General features: G+C 48.7%; 1 protein-coding gene across 1 annotated transcript in view; it reads left to right on the top strand.

Moving 5' to 3' along the window:
* Nucleotides 1–3,503: 3,503 nt before the first annotated feature.
* Nucleotides 3,504–16,137, top strand: part of LOC115186348 (serine/threonine-protein phosphatase 6 regulatory ankyrin repeat subunit A) — a 46,639-nt gene continuing 34,005 nt past the window's right edge. The window contains exon 1 of the mRNA XM_029746027.1: nt 3,504–3,818. Within this exon, the coding sequence (XP_029601887.1) occupies nt 3,792–3,818 (27 nt within the window). The 5' untranslated portion in view covers nt 3,504–3,791. The remainder of the gene's footprint in view (nt 3,819–16,137) is intronic.

Genomic DNA, 16,137 nt, shown 5'->3' on the forward strand with positions numbered 1-16,137 from the left:
TTTAGCTGTGGTTTTGTTTTTTGTGACATTATATGCTAGCTTGAAAAATCAGTGTCTGATTATTTCTGGCTGGGTACTCTGCTGACATAATCTAATGTTTTGCTTTCGCTGTAAAGCCTTTTTGAAATCGGACAGTGTGGTTAGATTAACGAGAGTCTTGTCTTTAAATAGCTGTAAAATAGTCATATGTTTGAGGAGTTTGTATTTCGCGCCACGCCCATCATTGGATATTGGAGCAGACGTTCCGCTAGCGGAACATCTAGATGTAAGAGGTTTTAAGGGGGTGATACGTTTTCGGGAAAAAAATATTTTTTTCAAAATTTGACTCTTGGGTCTTGACTTGTGTTACATTTGCAATAAGAAAATTCACTGTGGAGAGCGCTCGCCATCTATTGGATATTTGCTGTGATTTGGCACATTCAATACTTCCATACATGTATAATTGACCAAAAAATAATTGGACATTTCATTTGGACATTTCTAATGGCATTTGGCAAAAAAAGAAAAAAAAGTCACTTTTGACTTCCTATGAAATCATATTGCAAATGGACAAAACATATGCCTTATGTACAAGCAAAAACAACCCAAAAAATTATGTCAATAAAATATGTCAAAAGTATGTTCATACAGCTCTTATACATGTGTAATTGACAAAAAAATCTAAAGAATTTCAAAAAACGGCCCAGAAAGCACTTTTTAAGGGGGTGATAAGTTTTCGAGAAAAAATATATTTTTTTCAAAATTTGACTCTTGGGTCTTGACTTGTGTTACATTTGCAATAAGAAAATCCACGGTGGAGCGCGCTCGCCATCTATAGGATTTTTGGGGTGTGACACTTGGCATTTGCCATATGAAATTTGCAATATGATTTGGATGAATATGGACCAAATTGGGTGGTATTGTCCATTTGGTGTATGATTCGTACAGTGCCAATATGTTCCCATTCATTTTTGTCCATTTGGAGGGGGTGTTCCCTTACTGAGCGGTATGATGGCTGCATGGTCCCATGGTGTTTATACTTGCGTACCATTGTTTATACAGATGAACGTGGTACCTTCAGGCATTTGGAAATTGCTCCCAAGGATGAACCAGACTTGTGGAGGTCTACAATTTTTTTTCTGAGATCTTGGCTGATTTCTTTTGATTTTCCCATGATGTCAAGCAAAGAGGCACTGAGTTTGAAGGTAGGCCTTGAAATACATCCACAGGTACACCTCCAATTGACTCAAATGATGTCAATTAGCCTATCAGAAGCTTCTAAAGCCATGACATCATTTTCTGGAATTTTCCATGCTGTTTAAAGGCACAGTCAACTTAGTGTATGTATACTTCTGATCCACTGGAATTGTGATACAGTAAATTATACGTGAAATAATCTGTCTGTAAACAATTGTTGGAAAAATTACTTGTGTCATGCACAAAGTTGATGTCCTAACCGACTTGCCAAAACTATAGTTTGTTAACAAGAAATGTGTGGAGTGGTTGAAAAACTAGTTTTAATGACTCCAACCTAAGTGTATGTAAACTTCCGACTTCAACTGTATATTTACCTAACCTTGTACTCCGTACTGGTACCCTGTTCATATAGTCAAGTTATCACTACTCATTGCCATGTTATAAATGTCCTATTTATCTATGTTTTCTCTTTGCGTTGTTGGGAACGGCCGTAAGCAAGCATTTCACTGTTAGTCTGCACTAGTTGTTTACCAAGCATGTGACAAATAACATTTGATTTGATCTGTATAGCAAACAAGGCATTTTACTTTGACTTCGGCAGTGCATGGCCGGACGAACCAAGTCTCAGGCTCTGGGAAGGAACATTTTAAAAGTCCACCTCTTGGCATGGAGAGAGAATTCTGCAGGTTTCAAGCTAATTTCCTGCAATTCCTCACACCTGTTTTGGTAAAAAGCTGAGGGACGGACCTGGAGAAATTTAACCAATCTCAAATTCATAGACAGAGCTATGGATGCAAGGACTTACCATCCATGATATCAAAATGATAGTTTAAACCATGTTTTGAGGCTATACACTGTTTACATTTATATTGTTTACAAACATTGGAGTAAAACAAGCTTACATTTTAGGTTCTGATGGGGTACTACAGTTGAACTAAGCTCCTGAGGCATTTATAAGTTAGATTCTTCAAGAATCACTGGAAACATGTTTGTATGTATTAAGTAAGGATTCTAGCTTTAACTTTAACAAATTATAATAATTTCTGGGGAATACAAGAAGTGTTATGTAGAAAAATGTATAATTGGTGGAGCACTGTGGATATCAATATCCATACATTTTAGATTTAAAATATTACATTGTTTTGTATTTTATTACACCAACAACGCTTATTCAACGGATTGCATGGCCTAAATTCGTTTAATCTGTTGTTGTTAGAAATATTCATGAAAAATAAATAATAATATATGTTTTAAAGACTTGCTTTACCTGGGGGCCTACCTGACCTGCAGTACCTCCGCAGACCCCCACTTTGAGAACCCCAGCTTTACACCAATTACTGTTAGTTCTGAGGAGTAAGTTTTTAACTTTACCGACATCTAGTGGCTAAATGTTTCATTGACTTGTGCAGTATTTGAATGAAAATAATACCAGAAGGCTAAAACATGATTGGTGATAAAATAGTGTCTGAATTTAAAAGGGTCCTAGAAGCAGTAAGAGGTAGGAGTATATTCTTCGCGGCTACCAAAAGCCTGCCACTTATACCCTTAAAAAAGATTACAGTATAACTGCTGCAAATACTGCGTCCAAAATAAAAACTTTTTTTACTGCAGTAATTTAGCAGTCTATTCGGCAATTACTGCCTCCAACATTCCACAGTCAACTGCAGTTACTGCAATCTTTTTGGTACCCTCATGTGCTGACATGGCTACGCTTGTTGTTATAGTTTCGACGGGTGTGTGCAGTGGTGTAGGCTGATTGGTGGTAGTGCTTGTGCTCCCTATCACTCAGAAGTTATGTAGCGAGCTAAGGTGACAACCATGCCTGCCATAGACGTTTCCCAGTTGCTTCGAATGTTCAAAATCATAGGGTAAGAACACTTAAAGCCTTTCAAAGCGCGTAATTCTGGCTAGCCACAGCAGTCAACTAGCTAGTTGTTTAGCTTTCTAGCACATTCACTAATTTGTTTGTAAACATTTAACAAGCCAGCTACCTCACATGTTCTTTTCAAACTGTCAACACAGAGTAGCTTGGGAGCACCAATATATTCCAAGTCTAAAAACCACTTGAGGTTAAATACATCCGATTTCATTGTTCAGACACAAGTCACATGGCCAGCAATCAGATTTATATCTGACATCAAACCACTTGAAATACCCGATTCCATGTGCCGTTCAAACTGTAGGGAAAGGAACAGATTCTAATCGGATATGCAGATAAATAGGATTTGAATCACTTCAAACTACCAATGTAAACACGGTTTTACTAATCCCAATCCAACTAATTTAATTCCACCTGTCATTTGCGAGTTATTCTAGGACTGTGCGCTGTATTACTGGTCTGCTGGCGTTTAGCGACAACTGAGCATCGTGTGACCAACCACAAACCTTGTTACTCTGTTCCAGTCGTTCTTTGGCCAATGAATTTGCTTCTTTTAGGGAGGTCACACACGGTGGCGGTAATGTTATGGAGTTTTTCCCCTTCAAGTCTATCAGGTTGAAAAACATAGGCCTCATAGTAATTGGCAACTAAGAAGCTGGAGTGTTGGGCCAAACATTCAGATAACGACCAACATCCATTTTAGTTTTACTTGTTCTCATGCAAAACTATTAGTAAGATGGTGGTTCTCAAAATCCGAGACCAGGTAAGTGATCCGTCTTGTCAAAACGAAGGTAGCTAACGCTAGCTAGTAAGCTAGTGAAATTGCTAGCACGTTCTCAACAGCAGAATGTGCAGGCAGGGCCACACTGATGCAATGGTGGATAACTAACTAGCTAAATGATGGCATTTGCGAGACGTAACGTTTAACTAAACTCTATAAGTGCGTACTCAAGGTCATAGGTTTTGGTGTAAATCAGTAAACACGCTTATCTAACGTTGGCTAATTAGCGTACTGTTACCCATCTAGCTAGCTGAGCTATATGGTAGCTAGCTATGCCTATGGTAAACTAGCTGGAAACGCAATTTACTAGCTAGCCAGCTAAACTGGATCTGCGTGAAGCTAGACACAATAGTGGAATTTGCTGTTCGCCTTCAAAATAAATGTCCCCCATTGAAAGTGATGCCAATGTATACAAATAATTGAATCATGCCATATTTGGATAATGCTAAATAAGGTCGGAATGTTACATAAGTTCAACAAAATTACAATTTGAGCAAAGTAAAAATATGTTAATTGTACTGTGGATGTATTCGAGTTTAGAATTGCATTGGGGCATACCTACTGTATATGTACTGTACAGCCTAATGTATGGATGTTACACCCATGAAATAGGTTCAGTCTACTCGGTGACATTCACAGAACACAAGTATTAGTGTCTTAACCCTCATTGTGGGATTAAAAAACTGCAAATGAGCCACAATCTTTCAGCATGTTACGTATTGGACATGCATATTGACTGTACAGCCTAAGCTAGAGATGAGCATCGTTGCACTTATTGCGGGGCTTTAAACCTGGCGTGAAAGGAGCAAAATGTAATTATAATGTATAAAGTATTCCTGTTTCAGACCAGACCAGAAGAGGTTCTTGCTCCCACAAGAAGAAACTGCTTTTTCTGTCTAATTTTTCTGTTTCAACTTAGGACACATTCTCTGTGTTCTTTCTCACAGCAGTAATGACAAACTGGCGGATATGAAAAACCAGTTTTCTGCCGATCTTTATCTTTGGGCACTGTAGAAAAAGACTGAAATCTTGCAGTTGGAGGTGACATCTCTGGATTGCTTTTTTGTTTAGGAATAACTACTTGGTTCTTTGTTTGAAGGGTAATTTCACTCCTTGACAAGTCACTAGAGACTCAAAGCACGAGGGTAGAACACATTTCAAACTTTGCTTGTGCTCATGAATGTAGGTAGCAACCCTTTCGAGAAGGCACATCTTTAACTGCTTGAAAGGCGGCCCAAGTCAGCTGTTCCGACCAAGATCAAACTATGCTGAGGGTGCAGGATGGCCTGACTGGATTCGGAGTGCTTCCAGATCTCTCTCTTAATCGAATGGCTTGCTCACTCACGTTCCCTTTCCTTGTGCTACTCTGGCTGCACGCCCATCCCGTCTCTCCCAGTGCTCTATCTCCAATCTCTGCTCTTCAAGCTCTAATTGTTGTTGCTCCAACTTCACCTTTAGTTCTAACTCCCTTAGTTACACGTCTATGGGATGTACTCTACCACCCGCAGAGCCCCCTCCCCCATCAGCCTCTCTCCCCCCAGAAGGATTTCCTCCTACACCGAAGCAGTACTCATCAACACCTCGACCACTGCTCTCGGATCGCCAGATGCCACAATGCTTTGAAATGACAAGGAGATTAGTCTTCGTACATTTATCTAGCATCTCCCATGTAGGGTTTTCCACAAATGCTTCCAACTTAAAGTACATGGCTTTTTTATTTTATTAGCCTGTGTGTTTATGCAACTTTCCAAATGATTCCCCCAATTTTATAACCCTATCAAGACAACTGGAGCACTGGGCCAGCAGCTCTTAAATAGCACCTGAGCCAGCACAAGTCAAACACCTTCCCACTAACAAGATGGAAACCAGCACAGGTGTAACATGTACTGATGTCACCTCGTTATTCAATCGGTGCACCCTACGTGCTAAGGAGATGCACGTGCTAAAGTCCAACCTCAAAACAAATGGATAAACCAAAGCCTGTAACAGTGTTCAGTACGTTTAATAGGCTGAATGCTTCATTTGGCTAATTTTGCACTGGTGTTGAGTCCCACAATAAGAGCTAAGACGCTAATATTTGTGTAAACTCTGCATAGTTGTTTTTTTTAGTGTCACCAATTAGGCTGATACCAAATTTCATGGGTGCAACATCCATAGGTTAGGCTGTACAGTGCGTATAAGTATGCACCCAATGCAATTCTGAAGTCTAATACATCCAGAGTGAGATTAACAGATTTGTGTCAAGTTAACATAGTATTTTGTTAAATTTCTATAACATTCAGACCTTGTTTAGCATTATTTAGTCCAAATATGGCATGATTCAACTATTTCTGTTTGAATCCCTTTCAATGGGAGACTTTTATTTTGAAAGCAAACTGCAAATTCCCCTATTGTGGCTAATCCCTATTATGGCTAGCTTCACACAGGTCTAAGATGGTAGGTTAGCTACCTAGCTTAACCACGATTAATAAAGCGTTACGGGTCATGCCAGAGTTCCAGTTTAGTTATCCAATATTAGCTATCCCAGGCAATGTATTATAGCTAGTGTTTGATAGTTATAGCTACCAGCTAAATAATATCCGATTGCCACTATTGTTGAAGGTCCCTAGCTAGCTCTCCTAACTGCCCACAGTACTGCTGTGACGACACTCTTCACCATCACTTTTCAATAACTGTTGAACTGAAGCCAAGGAATGCAAGCATGTTGAGCTGGGTAGTGGAGCTGGTATTCAGTGTCACTGAGTATGGTGTATTGTTTCACCTACCTCAACATCACTACACAAATAGGCCTTTTTGGAACAATGTTTCCTTACATTGTGTTACTTGCGACTATGGTTCGTTATCAGGAAATGGCTGGCTATAGACCTTAGGGATTCTATCATGCAAGGCCCACATTCCCTACTGCACTTTCTCTGAAATTGTTGTTACACTTAGCCCAATTTTGTATCCTGAATTCACAGCAGCATTTTGCCTATTAAATCAGACTGATACCAGCTTTTTGGTATACATTCTGAAATAAAGCACTGGAAAAACTTGGAAAGTTCCCTTACAAGCTAGAATGTTGAATAAAATTGCATTTGAACCTATTCTACTTTTTGCGGTTGGTCCTGAGACAAAATATCCCCAGGAATGTATTTTTTACCTTACATTTTAGAGCGCCGGTACTGCCATTGAGATTTACATCACCTGGCCCAAGTTTGCTTAGTATGGATGCATTGCATGCATGTACTTCCGTCTTGTGGCAGCAGGTAGCCTAGTGGTTAGATCACTGGTTCAAATCCCTGAGCCAACTAGGTACAATTAAATCTGCTGCTGTGCCCTTGAGCAGGGCACTTTGCCCTAATTGCTCTGGGTAAGAGCGTCCGCTAAATGACGTAAATGTTGTACACATGCCTTAGGTGATGAGCATACAAATTGTGACGGCCACACAGAGACCTGCGATTGGTAGTCAGTTTAATAATACTTTTCTTCTGGATATTGTCTAAAAAAAAGCAGAAGGACAAAATCAGAGGACAACAGGCCGAGTAAGTTCAAATGAAGTTTATTCAATATTCTGACTTGTAAAGGGACTGTTCGGTAGTCTTTGATTCCAGAAGGTCGAGACGAGAGTGGCCACTCCACACTCTGACATGTTGAGGCGAAGCAGCCTTTGGTTAACTGGTACTTGCACCTGAAAAGATCCAGACATAGCTCTCCAGTCTACCTCTCCTATATCAGTGTATGCCCTGGGCCTGCCCCTATCCAGCCTCATCTCATTTATAGATCTAGGCCTAATTCATGCAAGATCATTGCACTGAGCTGTTGCTCTACACATCTCAATATTCTCTCATTGAGATGGTATAATATATGGTATGTTTTAAATTAATGTGAAAAGTAGTGTCACTCTGTGCTGTAGTTCATCCATTACTGTTGATAATACAAGGCCTTACAATAAGGCCTTACATAGACTAGATGATCATGTTGTTTTGAATAGAAGACCATGGTCACTAAAATATTGGCATGTCATTTTTTCCATTGATGGGTTATTGAATAGTTTTATAAAGGGGTCATGGTGGAGGGGTGGTAAAAGTGGATGTGTGATTTATTGACAGTTGGAGAATGAATAATGAAAGGCTCTACTGTGCCACACTTGTACTTATCATAGCCTGAATAGCTTGCTCTTATCATTACTGGACTGTCTTTATCACACCGGCAGTATATGCTGCATGAATACTAGTAGCTAGGCTTTGTGTTTGCACATGGGTCCTGCGTGCTAGTCTTTGTGCTTTCAAGAGTGTGCCAGAGTCTGAGGTGTGTGTGTGTGTGTGTGTGTGTGTGTGTGTGTACACGCGCTATACTTGCGACATATATGTATGCGCATGTATCCCCTCATTGTGTTTGTCATGAATGATCATGTGACCAGACTCCAATGAGAGAGGCTCAGGAGTTGCCAAAGAGCTGTCTCCATGGTGACGGTATTAACTAGACTGGATTGTAGGAGGTGGTGGTGGTGGTGGTGCACTGCAGGGTCGGTTGTGCTGCTGAAGAGGCTTAGAAAACCTATTAGACTGGATCAGGGCTAGTTGTCCCGTTGCCTTTCTCTGCGAAGGGCGACGGACATCTTTTTAAACAAAACATTTCTTGTAGCACAAGTGCTTACTTGTTACACTGTTTGTATCCAGTGGGTCTTCTAACCTCAATTGTAGCCTGCATTTTTAATAGCAGAATGAGGGGGAGTGCCTGAAGCAAATGATATTCAACGCTTCTTTTCAATAGACATCAGGAAATGGCCTGCTAGTACAGCCTCCTGTTTAGGGCTGTGAATGGCCATATTTTCTTCTAACTATATTTATCTGTCGCTCTCTAGTATCATATGGTTGACATTGAATTAGTGTATTCTGTAGTATTGTTTTGAAAGGTCTTTACAATTCTCTCTCTCTACGGCGATATATTAACATGTTGATAAAGGCCCAAGCTATAGGACAACAGAATCATGTACCAGGACTTGGCTCTGTGATCTTGCTCATTCGGAAGCCTAGAAATGCATCCTATTTTATTTATTTTTTAAATGATGATGGCGAGTCATATTGAGGTTATGATGGATCTGCTAACCTGTAGGCAACATCAATCTGTTAAAGGATTGCCATAGGCAAACTAAATGCAACCATGCCCAACCAGATTAGTGCTGCAGTGTCGTAGTTCATAGTCCTCCTGGCAGAGTTCTGTCATTAGAAACAAGGCGTCTCCTTTGGCCCAGTTTGTGGGAGTGCATCATCTCAGATTTCATAGAGCTCTAGGAATCAGTGTGTGACATCACATGCTATGTGACTGGTCTCATCCCATGGTTGCTTTGAAGCCGCGAGGCAGTTTTGCATAAACTGAACAAGTTAATGAATAATTATCTAGTCCAGCCTTTTTAAAGTATGACATGTTAATGGTGGGTTGTGACATGTCAGGGTAAAAACTATTTAAACTTTTTTTTTGGGGGGGGGGGGCTCAGTCGTGGTCTCAACTTACTGTTTAGTGTTTGAATAGTAGAATACTTAAGGTGCAAATTCTAAATGTGGTTGTGCATCAGCAGTTTTCTCTTATGTCAGTCATTTACAGTCACTCAATTAGCCCATGTCCGCTACCATTTTTTTAGTCTTGCCAACGTATCTATCTAAACTTGTAGTATTCATGGCCGAATCCCGACCGGGCATGCAGGGCACGTGCCCAGGGGCCCTGACCTCCAGGGGCCCCCATTGATTTTGTTAGTCACTCTCATTCAGATATCATACTAACATGGCATAAGTCATTCAAAATGTGTAGAACTGCAGGAAATTAACTTTAAAACAAACTTTTTTTTATTCTCTGCAGTCAAGAGGGGGTGCACTCTAATCCAACCAAATCTTGCTTGGGGGCCCCAAAATGGACACGCTTGGATCCTAGGTTGGGTCCTTGGGTCCCAGACTGAAAAAGCTTTAAGAACCCCTGATCTAGTCAGTTGAAAAGGTTTTTGTGTGAAAAGTGTTATTGTCATGATGTGATTGGTACGTAGCCCCATCACTAGCCAGTAGCCACCACCAACATGGACAAGGATGTGAGTCAAGTCAAACAATTACCAGATTTAGAAACGTGATCCTACAGTGTTTTCTGACGTGTAGGAATGAATGAAACTGACGGGTGTTTTGTCTCAGATCTGATTTGAAACATCACGGACTAAGCTAAGACGAAGACCAACTGTCAGTGGGCCTATTTAAACAAGACATTTAACTCAGAACAGAAGTGCATTGGAATGAGAGGGATGTAAATCTGAAGGCTGTAGGTCTGCTCTACTGTATTTTATCCCTCGTATGTCAGTTCCTCAATCATTGTAAGTATGTCTTGACGGGAGAATGGATGGAGCAGTCCATCAGTGTGTAGGTGGGCCCAGGGTTCGGTCCCAAATGGCACCCTATTCCCTATACAGTGCACTACTTTTGACCAGGACCCCGTAGGGTTCTGGTCAAAAGTAGTACACTGTAGGGAATAGGGAGCCATTTGGGATGCTATCTGTCTCAGAAGGCTGTGCAGGGTAGAGCTTGAGGGCTGCTGTGCTGATGGAGGAGGAGGAAGTGCATTAGCTAATTATCTGGGCCACTGGAACACATCAGATGTCCTGAGTGGTTTACTCATAATTTAGGCCCTGTCTCCTCCTTTCTGCAAGAAAAAAACAAGAGCCCCAAACAGGCTGGATCCATTACAATGGTACTTCCAACTTTATGGTATAGTAATGAATGGTACTTTATGGTATAGTAATGAATGGTACTTTATGGTATACTGATTTAATGGAGGTAAAGGATGTGGATGTGAGGTATGGACCCCAGGAACAGGAATTCATGGTGTCAGCTAATGGGGATCTGAATAAAGATGAAAGGTCCTGAACGTACACGCAGGCTGGAGCACAAAGCTAGTGGTCTGTCCTACCTATTCAGAATACACTAGAAAACAATGGTGATCCTACTGGTCATAACCTTTCTATTAATAAACAACAATATCATCGGTTACCGTCCAAGCCTTTGTCTTAGCAACCGTCCCCCAGAGAGGTAGGAAGTGCTTGTCAGTATTATCCAAGCGAAACTTAATGGAAAGTAAACAACAGTCTGAGTAGGCTAATTTCACCCAGTGAGCTGTCTGTTTACTTGTTGGCAGCGGTGATGAAGTCATGGAAGAGTTAAAGGGTTTGTGGCAGCCAGGGAATGTTCCCTCTGGCTCTCTCATGGGCAATCAGGCCCTCAGAGCCTCTGCGTCCCAAATGGCACTACTTTTGTAGTGCACTGGTCAAAAGTAGTGTATGTACACTACTACATCCCCTGCCCTCAGAGAGAGTGCTCCCTATCCTCCAGGTCAGTCTGTACCCCCTCCCTCCAGGTCAGTCTGTACCCCCTCCCTCCCTCCCTCCCTCCAGGCCAGTCTGTACCCCCTCCCTCCCTCCCTCCAGGCCAGTCTGTACCCCCTCCCTCCCTCCCAGTTTGTACCCCCTCCCTCCCTCCCAGTCTGTACCTCCCCCCTCCCAGTCTGTACCCCCTCCCTCCCTCCCAGTCTGTACCCCCTCCCTCCCTCCCAGTCTGTACCCCCCCTCCCTCCCAGTCTGTACCCCCTCCCTCCCTCCCAGTCTGTACCCCCTCCCTCCCTCCCTCCCAGTCTGTACCCCCTCCTCCCTCCTCCCAGTCTGTACCCCCTCCCTCCCTCCCTCCCAGTCTGTACCCCCTCCCTCCCTCCCTCCCAGTCTGTACCCCCTCCCTCCCTCCCTCCCAGTCTGTACCCCCTCCCTCCCTCCCTCCCAGTCTGTACCCCCTCCCTCCCTCCCTCCCAGTCTGTACCCCCCCCCTCCCTCCCTCCCAGTCTGTACCCCCTCCCTCCCTCCCTCCCAGTCTGTACCCCCTCCCTCCCTCCCTCCCAGTCTGTACCCCCTCCCTCCCTCCCTCCCAGTCTGTACCCCCTCCCTCCCTCCCTCCCAGTCTGTACCCCCTCCCTCCCTCCCTCCCAGTCTGTACCCCCTCCCTCCCTCCCTCCCAGTCTGTACCCCCCTCCCTCCCTCCCTCCCAGTCTGTACCCCCTCCCTCCCTCCCTCCCAGTCTGTACCCCCCTACCCTCCCCCAGTCTGTACCCCCCTCCCCTCCCAGTCTGTACCCCCTCCCTCCCTCCCTCCCAGTCTGTACCACCCTCCCTCCCTCCCTCCCAGTCTGTACCCCCTCCCTCCCTCCCTCCCAGTCTGTACCCCCTCCTCCCTCCCTCCCAGTCTGTACCACCCCTCCCTCCCTCCCTCCCAGTCTGTACCCCCTCCCTCCCTCCCTCCCAGTCTGTACCCTCCCTCCCCTCCCTCCCAGTCTGTACCCCCTCCCTCCTCCCTCCCAGTCTGTACCACCCCTCCCTCCCTCCCTCCCAGTCTGTACCCCCCTCCCTCCCTCCCTCTCAGTCTGTACCCCCTCCCTCCCTCCCTCTCAGTCTGTACCCCCTCCCTCCCTCCCTCCCCTCTCAGTCTGTACCCCCTCCCTCCCAGTCTGTACCCCCTCCCTCCCAGTCTGTACCCCCTCCCTCCCAGTCTTTACCCCCTCCCCTCCCTCCCATCTGTACCCCTCCCTCCCTCCCTCCCTCCCAGTCTGTCCCCCCTCCCTCCCTCCCTCCCAGTCTGTACCCCCTCCCTCCCTCCCTCCCTCCCAGTCTGTACCCCCTCCCTCCCAGGCCAGTCTGTACTCCCTCCCTCCCTCCCTCCCTCCAGGCCAGTCTGTACCCCCTCCCTCCCTCCAGGCCAGTCTGTACTCCCTCCAGGCCAGTCTGTACCCCCTCCCTCCATCCCTCCAGGCCAGTCTGTACCCCCTCCCTCCCTCCCTCCCAGTCTGTACCCCCCTCCCTCCCTCCCTCCCAGTCTGTACCCCCTCCCTCCCTCCCTCCCAGTCTGTATCCCCTCCCTCCCTCCCTCCCAGTCTGTACCCCCTCCCTCCCTCCCTCCCTCCCAGTCTGTACCCCCTCCCTCCCTCCCTCCCTCCCAGTCTGTACCCCCTCCCTCCCTCCCTCCCAGTCTGTACCCCCTCCCTCCCTCCCTCCAGGCCAGTCTGTACCCCCTCCCTCCCAGGCCAGTCTGTACTCCCTCCCTCCCTCCCTCCAGGCCAGTCTGTACCCCCTCCCTCCCTCCAGGCCAGTCTGTACTCCCTCCAGGCCAGTCTGTACCCCCTCCCTCCATCCCTCCAGGCCAGTCTGTACCCCCTCCCTCCCTCCCTCCCAGTCTGTACCCCCTCCCTCCCTCCCTCCCAGTCTGTACCCCCTCCCTCCCTCCCTCCCAGTCTGTATCCCCTCCCTCCCTCCCTCCCAGTCTGTACCCCCTCCCTCCCTCCCTCCCTCCCAGTCTGTACCCCCTCCCTCCCTCCCTCCCAGTCTGTACCCCCTCCCTCCCTCCCTCCCTCCCAGTCTGTACCCCCTCCCTCCCTCCCTCCCTCCCAGTCTGTACCCCCTCCCTCCCTCCCTCCAGGCCAGTCTGTACCCCCTCCCTCCCAGGCCAGTCTGTACTCCCTCCCTCCCTCCCTCCAGGCCAGTCTGTACCCCCTCCCTCCCTCCAGGCCAGTCTGTACTCCCTCCAGGCCAGTCTGTACCCCCCTCCCTCCATCCCTCCCGGCCAGTCTGTACCCCCTCCCTCCCTCCCTCCCAGTCTGTACCCCCTCCCTCCCTCCCTCCCAGTCTGTACCCCCCTCCCTCCCTCCCTCCCAGTCTGTACCCCCTCCCTCCCTCCCTCCCAGTCTGTACCCCCTCCCTCCCTCCCTCCCAGTCTGTACCCCCTCCCTCCAGGCCAGTCTGTACTCCCTCCCTCCAGGCCAGTCTGTACCCCCTCCCTCCAGGCCAGTCTGTACCCCCCTCCCTCCAGGCCAGTCTGTACCCCCTCCCTCCAGGCCAGTCTGTACCCCCTCCCTCCCTCCCTCCAGGCCAGTCTGTACCCCCTCCCTCCCTCCCTCCAGGCCAGTCTGTACTCCCTCCCTCCCAGGCCAGTCTGTACTCCCTCCCTCCCAGGCCAGTCTGTACCCCCTCCCTCCCTCCCTCCAGGCCAGTCTGTACCCCCTCCCTCCCTCCCTCCAGGCCAGTCTGTACTCCCTCCAGGCCAGTCTGTACCCCCTCCCTCCATCCCTCCAGGCCAGTCTGTACCCCCTCCCAGTCTGTACCCCCTCCCTCCCTCCCTCCCAGTCTGTACCCCCTCCCTCCCTCCCTCCCAGTCTGTACCCCCTCCCTCCCTCCCTCCCTCCCAGTCTGTACCCCCTCCCTCCCTCCCAGTCTGTACCCCCTCCCTCCCTCCCAGTCTGTACCCCCTCCTCCTCCCAGTCTGTACCCCCCTCCCTCCCTCCCAGTCTGTACCCCCTCCCTCCCTCCCTCCCAGTCTGTACCCCCTCCCTCCCTCCTCCCAGTCCTGTACCCCCTCCCTCCCTCCCAGTCTGTACCCCCTCCCTCCCTCCCTCCCAGTCTGTACCCCCTCCCTCCCTCCCTCCCAGTCTGTACCCCCTCCCTCCCTCCCTCCCAGTCTGTACACCCCTCCCTCCCTCCCTCCCAGTCTGTACCCCCTCCCTCCCAGTCTGTACCCCCTCCCTCCCAGTCTGTACCCCCTCCCTCCCAGTCTGTACCCCCTCCCTCCCAGTCTGTACCCCCTCCCTCCCAGTCTGTACCCCCTCCCTCCCCGTCTGTACCCCCTCCCTCCAGGCCAGTCTGTACCCCCTCCCTCCAGGCCAGTCTGTACCCCCTCCCTCCCAGGCCAGTCTGTACCCCCCCCCTCCCTCCCTCCCAGTCTGTACCCCCTCCCTCCCTCCCTCCAGGCCAGTCTGTACCCCCTCCCTCCCTCCCTCCAGGCCAGTCTGTACCCCCTCCCTCCCTCCCTCCAGGCCAGTCTGTACCCCCTCCCTCCCTCCCGGCCAGTCTGTACCCCCTCCCTCCCGGCCAGTCTGTACCCCCCCCCTCCCTCCCTCCCTCCCTCCCGGCCATTCTGTACCCCCCCCCTCCCTCCCTCCCTCCCTCCCTCCCGGCCAGTCTGTACCCTCCCTCCCTCCCGGCCAGTCTGTACCCCCCCCCCCCTCCCTCCCTCCCTCCTGGCCAGTCTGTACCCCCCCCCCCTTCCCGCCCTCCTCCCGGCCAGTCTGTACCCCCCCCCTTCCTCCCTCCCTGCCCGGCCAGTCTGTACCCCCCCCCTTCCCCCTCCCTCCCGGCCATTCTGTACCCCTTCCTCCCGCCTCCGGCCAGTCTGTACCCCCCCCTCCCTCCCTCCGGCCAGGTCTGTACCCCCCCCCTCCCTCCCTCCCGGCCAGTCTGTACCCCTTCCCTCCCTCCCGGCCAGTCTGTACCCCCTCCCTCCTTCCCGGCCAGTCTGTACCCCCCCTCCCTCCCGGCCATCTTACCCCCCCCCCCCCTCCCTCCCTCCCGGCCAGTCTGTACCCCCCACCCCTCCCTCCCTCCCCGGCCAGTCTGTACCCCCCCTCCCTCCCTCCCCGGCCAGTCTGTACCCCCTCCCTCCCTCCCCGGCCAGTCTGTACCCCCTCCCTCCCTCCCGGCCAGTCTGTACTCCCTCCCTCCCTCCCCGCCAGTCTGTACTCCCTCCCTCCCTCCCGGCCAGTCTGTACTCCCTCCCTCCCTCCCGGCCAGTCTGTACTCCCTCCCTCCCTCCCGGCCAGTCTGTACTCCCTCCCTCCCTCCCGGCCAGTCTGTACTCCCTCCCTCCCGGCCAGTCTGTACCCCCTCCCTCCCTCCCTCCAGGCCAGTCTGTACCCCCTCCAGGTTTGCGATGGAAAAACAAAACCGCCCCAATGGTCACCAGCAGACACACGGCTCTGTGTTATGTTACACTGTATTGCAGATTGAGTGACGCTGCTGGCTTGAATACCGCCCTGGAGGTCAATGGGATATTATATTATCAGAGAGTTTACCATAATGGATGAGCTGTACAATATCTGACAGCATGTTGATGCGTCAATCAATTCCCCCTCAGCCTTGGGCCTTTGTGATTTAGAGAGGAGCCCAGACACAGATTTACATATAAAACATATAGTAGATTTATAGGATTTCTGTGTGCCCAGCAGCATGTATACAAATGTCCTATTTCAGTAAAAAGCCTGTTTTTCACATTGTGTAATGTAGCACTTTGGGGCTGTTTGTTGAATAGCCATTGCTCTCTCTGGAAGGGAAGTGAGGACAGGAAACCAGGACTGTATGTGATTAGTCACCCTGTAAAAAATAGTAAGTCTTCCTCTGCTTCTTCACCCAGTTGTGATGGGAAGCAGGGTCGTGGGTGGGAGGGGCATGTGTAAGACATTCAACAGAGCACCTCATCTCT

This window comes from Salmo trutta, chromosome 3 (genome assembly GCF_901001165.1).
Source record: "Salmo trutta chromosome 3, fSalTru1.1, whole genome shotgun sequence".
Lineage (NCBI taxonomy): Eukaryota > Metazoa > Chordata > Actinopteri > Salmoniformes > Salmonidae > Salmo > Salmo trutta.